At 34.0% G+C, this 12,371-nt stretch overlaps 1 protein-coding gene across 3 annotated transcripts; it reads right to left on the bottom strand.

Moving 5' to 3' along the window:
• Nucleotides 1-1,728: 1,728 nt before the first annotated feature.
• LOC123682032 (sialin-like) lies at nt 1,729-11,975 on the bottom strand. 3 transcript variants are annotated; one of them, XM_045620412.1, is made up of 8 exons: nt 11,712-11,975; nt 4,127-4,311; nt 3,500-3,748; nt 3,282-3,381; nt 3,037-3,225; nt 2,656-2,955; nt 2,329-2,567; nt 1,729-2,220 (listed from the first exon to the last, which is right to left on the bottom strand). In XM_045620412.1, the coding sequence occupies exons 1-8, from the start codon at nt 11,857-11,859 to the stop codon at nt 2,014-2,016; spliced, it is 1,617 nt and encodes a 538-aa protein (XP_045476368.1). In that variant the 5' UTR covers nt 11,860-11,975; the 3' UTR covers nt 1,729-2,013. The 3 variants fall into 3 exon arrangements, with proteins under 3 accessions (XP_045476368.1, XP_045476369.1, XP_045476370.1); XM_045620413.1 differs by lacking the exon at nt 11,712-11,975 and adding an exon at nt 8,675-8,929; XM_045620414.1 differs by lacking the exon at nt 11,712-11,975 and adding an exon at nt 4,383-4,530.
• Between the last annotated feature and the right edge of the window lie 396 nt (nt 11,976-12,371).

Here is a 12,371-nt window from a genome sequence, read left to right as displayed (position 1 = left end):
TAGATATGTTGTACGAATTGTTTTGAGCAGAAATTAGTGAACTGAATTCAAATTCAAATTCAAAATTCAAAATTTATTCTCACATTTAAAGTACAGTAATTTCACAGTTTTTATTTATTACAATTCAAAACATCGAGAGATGTGCAACAGTACCTAGACGAAATGTCTGTTTCTACCATTGCACTCCCTCACGTTCCTCGAAATGTACATATGTACGAAATGTACAAATGTATTAATTGACTAATCTGAAGTACATATGTGATTTGTTGATAAATATACTAGGTGACATAGAAACCCGAACACCAATTAAAAATAATGAATTCATTTCAGTAATTTACACATATATCAATCTTACTCTTAGTGATAAAAAAAATTTGAATTTTTGAACCAATATTTTAAATATAGACGAAGTTTATTTCATTGGTGCTTGATAATGTATTGATGCGCCATGGTGTCTCACACATTCTCACATACATCGGATCTGATGAGCAATATTCTCCTGGGGTGTCTCATTCTGGACCACCTCAATCTCGTGTTAGAGATTGTGTTTGAGCTATTTGTGGTTAATTGTTGAGCTTCTACCCACACATGTTCAATAAGGGGCAAGTCCGGAAACCATGGTGGACATGTCGGCAAATTAAGTCCAGCGTGCTCAAAGTAGTCCAACATTACTCTTGCACCATGTGGTCTCTGTTATAAAGATGAATTTTGAAGAGTCATAATAAATGGAATTGAATGTGGCTGCACTATTTCTTGTATGTAAAGCTGCGCGGTAATGTTACCTCTGATGAACATTAAAAATGACCTAGAACAATAAGCAATGGCAACTCTCACCATAATCTAAACACTACGATGAATATTCATTCTACTACTGGTGCCATTCTAGTCTTCCTCCACTCCACTAAAGTTTATTGTTTCTATGCCCTCGGGTTGGAGGCAGATCCAGTGAGGAAGGAAGGAATGAAAATAGACTCGACAATGAGCTGTTTGCATTGGTTACAATTGCAAACCAGTGGTTTGCAATTGCTCTGATTCAAAGGAAATGATATTGCAAAGCTAGTAACTTTAGGTGGTGCTCTTGATAGTTCTACCAACTCGTCCTGTGCTCCTTGGCGTTTTTGAACCCATACCAGATAACATCTCAACTCACCATAGTATTTAAACTTCTTTGCAGCCTAGCACCAATATAGCGTTTGAAATTCTAGCCCTTAGTCCAACTATTCCTTTTCAAAGTCGGTTAATTGTTGATAATTTGCACTCTGGGCTCATCATGAACACTTGCAAATAACGTTCCCTAATACCTACGATTACTAACAATCCAGATTATACATATTGAAAAAAAATCCAGATAAGACAATACAAAAGACATGAGGTTGAAAATTTCATCCGATATTGTTTTTGTAATGATGAATTTATATACGAAAAGATGTTGAAAACATGCAATTTTTACTGGGTATTCGGGTGTCTATATCACTTAGTATATTTTGTTGAATTATTTTATGGTTTTCTCTTCCTATATCGATATATCATACTCATTGTACCCTAAAGGATAATTTCAAGCTATATATTTCCACTAATAGCAAGATAATTTCGAATATCAAACTGAAAAATTATCTCCCAATAAAATTGAAAAATTACATGGAAAAAAAAATATTTTTTCAACGTGAAAAAATTTTTTTAATGATTCAAGTGAATTCATCAAGTGCAGAAGAAAAGAAAAAATTTAGCTACACCTAAAAATATATTGCTATAGAGATCCAATTATCAATAATATAATATTCTTTTATTTCGAAAGAAAATAAAGTTCTTATCGAAACCATAAATTTCTCTATATAATAATAATTAAAATATTTCCTAGAAAAAAATCAATAGTTGTTGTGGTTGCAACATTCACTGCCTTCGTTTGAAAACTTCATTCCTTGAGTATTCCATGAAAATTTTCTCTCTTTTTCATACGAACTGATATTCGAATACAAGCTTTAATTCATTTCTTTCAACAGCTCTAATTTGAAGTCATCGAATTTCTGTGCTTTCTTCTTCCTCTTCTTCGATAATGACGCCATTAAATGCTCCTCTGTGTACTGGAACTTGCTTCTTTTCATCATAAATACTATTGAAGGGCTGAATCTCTGCACTACCGAAAAATACGAAGACAGTATTCGTTACAAATAAAACGACGAATGTCACCCAGAAGACGTTTCTCCATTGAAGAAGAGTATGCTGAAACGGAAACATAGAATTATATATAAAACCTCCCATCAGTGAAACTTTTAAGCCGAATAGGTATAGCCGAAGTAATTTAATGACCAATGATTAATCCTAACTCACATTTTCTGTCATTGCTGCTATCAAATATGGTACAAGTATCCCACTTAGAGCTCCTATACCATTTACTATCGCCATTATGGTACCTGCGTAGTGACTAGTCAGATCGAGAACATTAACCTTCATACCACAGTAAAAACAGCCCATACATCCCATACCTAAGGTGAACATAACTATAGCCATATTTCTGTCACAACCAACATATGAAGCGATAAGTAGAAATACAGCAGGTCCAACAGCACCTGAAAACATAAAGAGGTGATATTCTAAATAAAGAGAAGAAAACTTATCCAAATACAGAGCCTTGCGGAACACCATTCGTTTACTCACCTATAGTAGAGAAGAATTTTCTTGCGAATGATATTGTCATACACTTATTGGCAATGAGTTTGTCGCAAATATATGCTGATCCCAAGGATACCACCCACATAACAATGTAAGGTATTGAAGATAATAATCCATTTTCTTTCACATTGAATCGTAGGACTTCTTTGAGGTAAGTTGGGAGGTCTGTTACCATAGCAAAAAATCCCCAGTCATGACCTATTTGGGCACATACCAAAGCCCAAACTGGTACTGAAGTGAAGATGGCAGTCCATGGTATTTTCCTCTTTTCTTTGAGAGAAGCCGCTGAAATTTGTATTGGTAATTAGATATCTTGAAGTTCAAATGAAATATCAAATAAATGAAAAAAATAAATGAAATACTAACATAATTCCTGTTCTAGGTAGTTCCTTTCCTTATCTGAGATGAAAGGGTGAGAATCAGGGTCAGAGTAGCATAAAATGGTCCAGAGAAGAGTCCACAAGCATCCCATCACACCGAAGAAGTAAAATACCGATGCCCAGCTTCTAGTTGCGTGGATCAGGGTGCCACTTATGGAATTTGCCATTACAGTACCTGAGCAAATATTCAAGATATAAAACAATAATAAACAGCAATTGTAAACCACTCACCAATTTGACTTCCTGCATAAACCAGAGTGCCAAGTTTTGCCCTTTCTCCAAGAGGTACCCATTTAGATAAGATAGCGTTCAAAGCTGGAAATGTTGTTCCCTACAAAGATCGAAGATCTTTCATTAGTTTAGTATAGATTTCTTTTAGTATATTTTTTTGTTATTGTGGGTATATCTCAAAATGGATCCAAATTGTCTTAAAATTTTATTATCCTCACCTCTCCTAATCCTTCTAGGACTCTCAGTGCTACCACCCATACCCAATTACCTTCAGTGGAGTAGATGACAAGAGGTGTCAACAAGGTGAAAACTGATGTACTAAGAATACCTAGTCCTAAGACATATTTGCCACCGAATTTTTCTGCTATAACTCCTCCTGGTATATGCGTTATGACATATCCCCAGTAAAATGAGCTCAAGATGAGTCCCTGCTGCTTTACAGTCCAAGGGTACACATAATCTATAACCTAGAACAATTAATTGGTCGATGTTAATGCATGTATGTAGGTATTTAACATATTAGATTTTTTCAGTTTGTTTTGGATATTTTATAAATTATTTGAAATAATGCAGGGTTGAAACATAAAGTCTTTCAGAATTGAAAACTTAATAATATCATAAAAGACAAATATAAAAACTAATAATTTAGGTCTTATCTCATCTGAATAGAGAATATCAAATAACATAATTGAATTTGTTAGGTATTTGATGATTTGGGATGATTGATTACTAAAACTTACAAACAATAATATATCATATTGCAAGATTTCAAATAGGCCTAGTCCAAAAACATGTAATAGGCACTCGAACTTATAAAAGCCGTATATTATAATGAAAAAACTCACTGTGTGTATTGAAGTACTATTGTGTATTCCCTCTATAACACAAGCGTTAGGGTCAAAAAAATCAGTCTTATGTTTCTGCACCATCTCTGTTATTGCCACAGAAAGTGAAACTCTCATCGTATATGCATTTAGAATAGCAAAGAACCCCATTATACCCAAGATATATCTTTGGGGTATGACAAAAACTGTAAAAAACATGAATAAATAAAATACAATTCAGAAACAACAACAAAATAGTGATCGATCTATCTATTACCTGTCTTGACTCTTTTCGTCATTTTGTACGATCTGTTATTACATCATTGTAAACTCATGCACATTTTCGTGGAATTCATAAGACTATTTATTCATAGGAACATGGGGATTTACATAAAACTATGAGAGGCAACCGAAACGGTCATGAATTTTTTTATGGAAAATTATAAAAATTTATTACAAAGCGGTTATACACTGTAATTAAGCACGAGTTGTCATCATAGCACTCAATAAACTTCTGCCAACGTTATATCAATTATTGAGCGCTCGTTCCCCAAACAGATCGCTGTATTATTTCGTAAAGCAATTTCAATCTTTTGACTCAAATGCCCAATTTCTATATCATACACATAATCACCATGAAATTCTGATACCCCATTTGTCATCATTTATTTGTGGTAATTTTTGACATAAGCCACTTTTTTCGATAAATTTCATAGTTATAACGGTTTAAACTAAATATCATATCTTGAAAACCATTCGAGATAATTGTACGATTTATTTTTTATTGAAGTCCTGAAAAGTTTTTGAAATCTTCTGCAAATTAAGGGATTGACCTTTAACGAATGTCAATTTAATCAAATAGTATCTGCTGATTTCTTTTTTTGCCTGTTGGGTACCCTAGTGAGTAGTTATCATTCTTTGTTGAGATATATTATGCTTGAAATGAATAGTTTTCATAGTTCTTCGCATTTCATGTTTTGTACGGAGGTTGGCAGTAAAGTTTCCACGCATACAGTTTCAAAGGGATAATATTACTCAACTCTACTTAATACCTACCAATAATACCAATTAGGGATAAACCAAATCAAAGAAATCATCAAATAACAAATATTTTAGAGTTATTGACCGATTGAGCACTATTGACTCACCCTGTTTATTATTATAAACTTGGTTAAGTCCACTTGCTCAAACAGTATATCGTTATCCATATCCAGCAATCCAGCCTATATTTTTTCAGGGAGGTTCAATTTTTTTCTTCGAACGTTTCTAAAGACAATAAAGCACAATAGAATTCATGATCGAGTGAAAATTTGTGTGGGGGAGTAAAATAGCAATTTCAAGCTTGATGCAATATGTCTTTTCGATAACCAGAACTATAGATAACTCAAGCAGAATTTCCAAAATAATTAATCAATATACTCGTTACAACAGATCTGACATGGTTGAAATTGAGTTTGTAGATATACAGGGTTTACCTAAAGAGGTACAAACAAAACTGACATATTCCTCGGATCATTTCAAGAAAGAAAAGTACTATAAACATGAATCCGCAAACACTTTCTTTTCAAGATACAGGGTGTTCGAGTTTGATTTTTTTTAGATAGCAAAATAGACTAGATTAAGACGAGTTGAAGAGGAGACGAGCGAAACTAGAATTAAAGACGAAGACGTGATATGTGAAGACGTTTCGAGTAATTAACACTCAAGTAAGACGAAATTCAGTCCCTTATTTACTGTGTTTGTACTGAAGTGTGGCTTCATGTAAATAATTAAAAAGAGTTTAATTAATTAAAGTCACGGAGGAGAAGTGGAAAGGCCAGGTAATCGAATCATACCTCTAGACGATCGATTAACCAAGCCTACATCAATATTATATTATTTCGAGAACAGTGAACTGAATTTGAAAATTTTAAAGGGGCTGTGCACAAAAATTCCAAACTAAGTTGAACTGTTCCTTAAAAATCTGCTGAAATTCTTCGTTTCTGGGTTCTGTGTTTGGGGGGGGGGGTTTGAAATTTTCGTTGGGACACCCTGTATGTAAATTTGGGTATACAGTTCTTTGGTATCCAGGGGCGCTATGGTTATATGAATGAATAAAAGCTCCAGAAGCTTATCAGTCTCAATTTTTTTTCAATTCTTGTTACTATGTGGTATTCAAGTAGTAATTAAATTAGTGACGGCAATAGATATCAGGTCACTTAAACTTTTTAATTATTTCGTGTTGAAGGAATTGTCGTTGAATTTGTATATATTAAAACATTAGAGGACCGTATTTAGAGATGAATACATATTATGTATATGAAAAATATATGAATTGTGAAATGCACTTGATCTTTTTTGAGCGCTTTTTCTCCAAAACGACCGTCAAAATGCCTGTATTTTTCGAGTTTTGAGCCAGGAATGATCTCAAACGATCAGCTTCTACTCGCTGTAACAAATCCGATCTCAAATTCAATTCTGCCCGTCCTTATACATACAGGATAACTTTCAAACGGATTCAAAGGACCTAAAAGCTTAAAATTTTCAGGGTATTTCCAATTTCGAATGCTGTGTTTAGGTAAGCTTTATTAATGGGCAGAATCTGACTAAAGATTCCGTGCATATGCCCATTCGAAATTTGTTTTTTTTTGTTCATTTCAAAACTGTAGATTCAATCCAGACGAAAAATTGCATATAGATGTAGAATTGCAATTTCAAGATTCGAGCGATATCAAAATATAGAAAATTTGCGATTGAACATCGAAAAATTCAATAATTACTCTAAATTCTTGACTGTACGTCTGCGCTTTCCAAATTTTTAGTTATCTTATACATATTTCCATTCATTCCACCTTGATTATTCCATCAGTTTTGCAGGTGTCAATATGATAAATGCACTCTGATGAAAATTTAAGATAACGATTTTTTGTGATATCTAATTCCTCTCATACCTTCTAGTAGTTGCATACTTTCTAAATTTATCAGTTCGTTAAACCTCCAAAACATGAAACTCCTCACTAAATGACGTTCCGGTTCATATCATTATGTTAATTAATGTTGTCAATCAATAAATTAAAGGACGAATAGTCGGATTTTGTAAATTTTATCAAGCGTGGAACGGATTAAATCGGTAATTGACTTCATTGAACTACAAAACGATAAGGAAGAATTTATTATCTATATTTTTTTCAAAGAAATAGCGAGAATTGATCGTTTGAAGAAGCCGCTTAGATGAATTTGAGATTGTTTTCAGCAGTTGCGTTGGCATCATTGTCTTCCCCATTCACGTGGATTTTTCTGCGATGATCAATTTTGACATTACATCTAGAGTCTGTTTTACGGTTTCATTTCCAAGACTATTTGATGTAGAGGAAGCAGTAATAGTAGTATGATCACTTCAGGGATGAGAAAAATTGCTGGTTTTTATTTTTGAAATTTCAGTTTCGTAAATATCGCCGTTCAAATAAAGTTTACCTGATAATTTCAAAACTATACGGATTCGATAGAGATGAAATTCTGCATTTAGATGTAAAATAACGATTTCAAATTTCATACAGAATTTCATATTCATCGCATCACTAGAACTAGAGAAAATTCGAGTAGAATACCGATTTATGCATGCAAATAAAAAAAACAATTTGAAGCTTAGTGCTAAATTTTGAGTTGATTGCGTAAACAGAACCATAAAAAACCGAATATTCAAAAACTCATCGCACCGAGTTGAAATTGAACTTGTGGATGTAATATAAGAATTTCATATAAATTTTTCTGTTGATCAGGACCAGAGAAATTTGTATGTAGTATAAAAGCGGAAACTATACTCTCAATAATGATCACAGAAACGACCGAGTTGAAATTTTTCGGGAATATGTATGACAATTTCAATCTTTGAGCAGAATAATAAACTCACCGGTAAAAACTCATGTTTGTATAAATTAGCTAACATTATTTTTGGAAAACTTTTCTGGATTTTGTTTCAATACAAAAGAATTAATATTCAATTTGGGATAGAAATAATTGAAATCAATGAAAAATTACGACAGTACTTGGTCAGTTCAGCAAAATTTTAGGTGGCCGAGTTTTTTTGCCGGTTAGTGTAGTTCGGAATCGGATTAGGTTTAAAACTCGATTTGTTGTAGAGTATATGTAGATTAATCACTTCAAAATTTCAAGAGAATCATTTCGTCATAACCCCTCATCTAGGCAGATAAACTAACCGACAAAAATGATGTCAACACATATTATTAATGTTATGTATATTTCTATGGTATTCAATAGACGCATGAATGAACTATCGCTCAAACGCTCCAGACGCCTAATACAACCTGATTGCAAAAAATCATCAAATATGATAAATACTCATTGTTGAAAGGATAACCATTCAGATTGTTATTTTTTTCTACTACGAAAAATTGCGAAAACAATGGCATACGGTTTCAAAACTTCATACGCAGATTTTCACATAAAATCTATTTTGAAATGTCTCATTTCAATGACATATGAGCGGTCACCCATCCAGATACTGACCCGCCGAACATGGATTTTTTTTCAAATTGGAAAAAATCAATTTTAAAAGAAAAATCTACATACGTTTGGACAAAGTGAGCCTCCATCCTGACAACATTGTATCGAAGAACACTTCAACAGTTCAGGTGCTTGCGAATTCAATGAACCTAATCAACCACCATTTTCGAAGTTCCCCAATCAACTGAGCTGTCTATAGAAGCTTTTCATGCCAAACTAATACCGCATAAAGGTCGATTTGTATAATTTAATCTACGATCAAACACAGTTTTAAGAAAAACTTAACTCATTTAATACGCTCTAACGATCAACAAGTCTCCGTAACCATTTTTCTCTATTTATTTTTGGATATTTCACGTGAAATAATGCTGGTGTCTGATAACTGTTTAATTACCAGTGGTAAATTGTTAAATAAAAACGACAAACTCGCAAGTAATGGAAATTTGCTACTAGCGGAGTCCATATTTTCATAAATTGCGAAAAATTCGGCGGAAATAATTTAATTTTCCAGAACATTCGTATGGAATGCGATAATAAAATTTACAGCTGTTCTGAAGCATGTGTAGGTTAATATGTAAAGATACACTCAGGTGCAAAAAAAGCAACGAGTTAATTTATGGTAAAATTTTAAGTCTAAGAGTTTTCTTATTATCAGCTCAATTTTCTGATTTTTTTCAGTAAAATGTAGATAAAATTATTAATTAATTTCGACTTGCATAATTCCTCTTTTGTTGAATGCTGGTATAAGTCACTATACAGGGTTAATCAGAAGTTTGTTGTTGAACCCTTATTTTGAAAATTCCTGTGGAATAATTTCGTGGGCAGATGTTCTCAAATTATCAATTTTCATCAAGAAACATTTGTTTTCAATATTTTGTTTTTTGGTTTATAGCTTTATTATTTGCATTAGTTCATACACAGGAGAGAAATGAACTGGTCATCAACGGTGAAATGAAATTTTCCTCAAGACGCTATTCGAAACCTTTTTCTACATCCCTGTATGCATTATTAGTATCTATTACACATACATCTGGATAGATGCTTCAGTGGGATAAATCCCTCATTTTCAAATTACCCACGTTCCCAAACCCGTGGCTAAAAATTAATATTATTAGATGTACAACTTTGCTTCCTCCGTTTTGCAATAGATTGCTGCGATAATTAGTAGTCGAAATGAATAGATCGTAGTTTTCATACAATAAGCTTAGATATTTGTAAACATAACGCCATCATAAAGTTATTTTCGATATCACAAGTTGGGTTACGATCTAAATTCTCGTCGTTTTAATTTTCTGCTTGAATATGAAGAAATCTGCGGCCGAGGTTCATCGAATGCTCTCAAACACCTATGGTGAGGCCGCTATTAGTGGAAGAACGTGCCGAAAATGGTTTCAACGCTTCAAGAAGGGTGATTTTGACATCGGAGACTAGCATAGCAGTGGAAGAGAGAAGGTTTTCAATGATGCAGAATTGGAGGCAATACTCGATCAAGATTCAATTCAAACGTAACAAGAATTGGCAGGATCATTGGGAGTAACGCAACAAGCCATTTCAAAATGCCTGAAAGTTGTGGGAATGATTCAGAAACAAGGAAATTGGGTGCCGTACGAGTTGAAGCCGATAGATGTTGAACGGCGTTTGTTTGCTTGTGGACAGCGGCCTGCAAGGCAAAGACGGAAGGGATCTCTGGATGTGGATGTAACTGGAGACGAAAAATGGTTTTATTACGATAATCCCAAGCCCAGAAAATCATGGGGATATCCCGGATACGCTTCCACATCGACGGCTAAACCGAATATTCATGGTTCCAAGGTCATGCTTAGTATTTGGTGGAACCAGCTCGGCGTAGTGTATTATGAGTTTCTAAAACCGACTGAAACAATCAGAGACGATCGTTATCGAACGAAATTAATGCGTTGAAACACAAATGGCCGCAATACATGGAAGACATGATAAGTGGTCCAGACATACTTGGAAATGTTGTCCTACCCCACCCACTGTATTCTTCAGACGTTACTCCATCGATCAATGGCACACGGCCTAGCTGACTACCACTTCCGGTCTTAGGAAGAAGTGAAAAATTGGATCGATCCGTGTTTCGCTTCAATGGATGACTAGTTTTTTCAACGCTGGATTCGTACGCTTCCCGAAAGATGGTACAAAGTATTGGCCAGTTTTTTACAATAAAGCTTCGAATTTCGGAAAAAACGGTGGAAGTAAAGTTGTACGCCTATGTATTACCTATCGAGAATTCATATTTTCGTTGAATGAATGCTTCTGAAATATAATTATGATTATTTATTATAGCTTGAAGTTTTTTGGAGAAAACTGCTACTTCAGGCGTAGAAAATCTCTGCGAATTTGGTTTTTTGTTCACACAGTGCGAAAGGCATCTATCCTTCTCAGTATTTTCATCGTGGGGCAACTATCTATACCTGTAGGCATCTATCCCCAAAATTGCAATTGCTAGGTGAAAAAAATCACTTTATTTCATATTAAATGATAAGACTAGCTCCAATCATAAAAATTATTGATATAAAATCAACATTTCCTGTATTATAAGTCAATTTCAAAAAGTGGCGCATCTAACCAGGTTCTACCCTATTTTTTCAGAGATTCGAAAATTCAAAATATACAACTCGATAATTTTGTTACTGCAGAACTGCTGACATATCCTAAAATATAAGAAGGAAAATGTCATCATCGTTATCATTTGACTTCCGAAAACAATGGAAACTTTTGTATTCGTTAACTCGTGATCCTCTTCAATGAACCCTTGTTCCAATCGAATCAATATAAGACTCACGTTTATGAAAGAAGAAAGAATCAATTTCACGTTTGTCCGTTTAACCTCGTATAAAATTTCAAGACCTTAGCAAAGTAGGTACCATTCTTCAACCTCCATCTTCCGTTCAGTCATGCCATGCTCCTCATCATATCCTTCAGATAAGATCGCTATCTCCAATTCATAAAAATTGATAATCATACCTTTCATAAACTTTCCAACGAATAATATGTACTCTTGTGTTTCTATGTGCTTTATTCGTCACAAAGATATCAATAAAATTACTGATGACACCTATCGTAAGCCTTTACAACTTACCAAATCTTCCATGGTTATTCCTATCAGACTCCACAGTTTTCGGCAACAGAAATGAAGTTTCATCCACAACTGTAGCAGGGTACTTCGATCTCATCTGAGATCGTAAATTTTGATTGCGTACATTGTCCGATATATTGTAAAAAAACATTTTTTATTCGAACCACAGATCTTCGAAAGCATTAACAAACTTTGTTGGATCTTCAAAGAAGATACTCCTGTGCCAAAACTTCGATATAGACTGCTACTGCCGGGATAGTATAATTTTTATTTTGTGATGGATATCTGCGGAGATAGCATACTTTTTCTCATCGGCAATGAGTGTATTTGTGTACTCCAGTACATTTCCATTGAGTTATCTTAATTGCATCAAAGGGTTTATGTTTGTTTTGTATAATAACCTCCTGTTTTTTGGGCACGAGATAACTTGATTTTTTTGAATCGACTTATCAAGGAAGTCAGTTACAGATTTCATTTGATTAGGTTGGATTTTAGGTTGAGGTAGCTTTTTAAGCAGTGGCGGCTCCGTTGTTAGGCATTATGGTGGTGCAATTTTTACAAATCTTTTTTTGTGCCTGGGATTTGAGAGCTGAGTTTTACTATATTTGGGACGCTTAATCCGTACATGCAATCCGTTTTTCTCAGCTCTATTTTTTTAAATAA

Source organism: Harmonia axyridis, chromosome 6 (genome assembly GCF_914767665.1).
Source record: "Harmonia axyridis chromosome 6, icHarAxyr1.1, whole genome shotgun sequence".
In the NCBI taxonomy this organism is placed as follows: Eukaryota; Metazoa; Arthropoda; class Insecta; order Coleoptera; family Coccinellidae; genus Harmonia; species Harmonia axyridis.
This window is presented reverse-complemented; position numbering and strand designations above follow the sequence as displayed.

Bases quoted from the DNA above. Each gene is read 5' to 3' on its own strand.
- LOC123682032 (XM_045620412.1), bottom strand. From the start codon at position 11,859: ATGTTTTTTTACAATATATCGGACAATGTACGCAATCAAAATTTACGA. The intron at 3,226-3,281 runs GTGAGTGGTTTA...ATATTTGCTCAG, and splicing joins TTATGCAGGAAGTCAAATTG to GTACTGTAATGGCAAATTCC. The intron at 2,221-2,328 runs GTGAGTTAGGAT...TTTCCGTTTCAG, and splicing joins TAGCAGCAATGACAGAAAAT to CATACTCTTCTTCAATGGAG.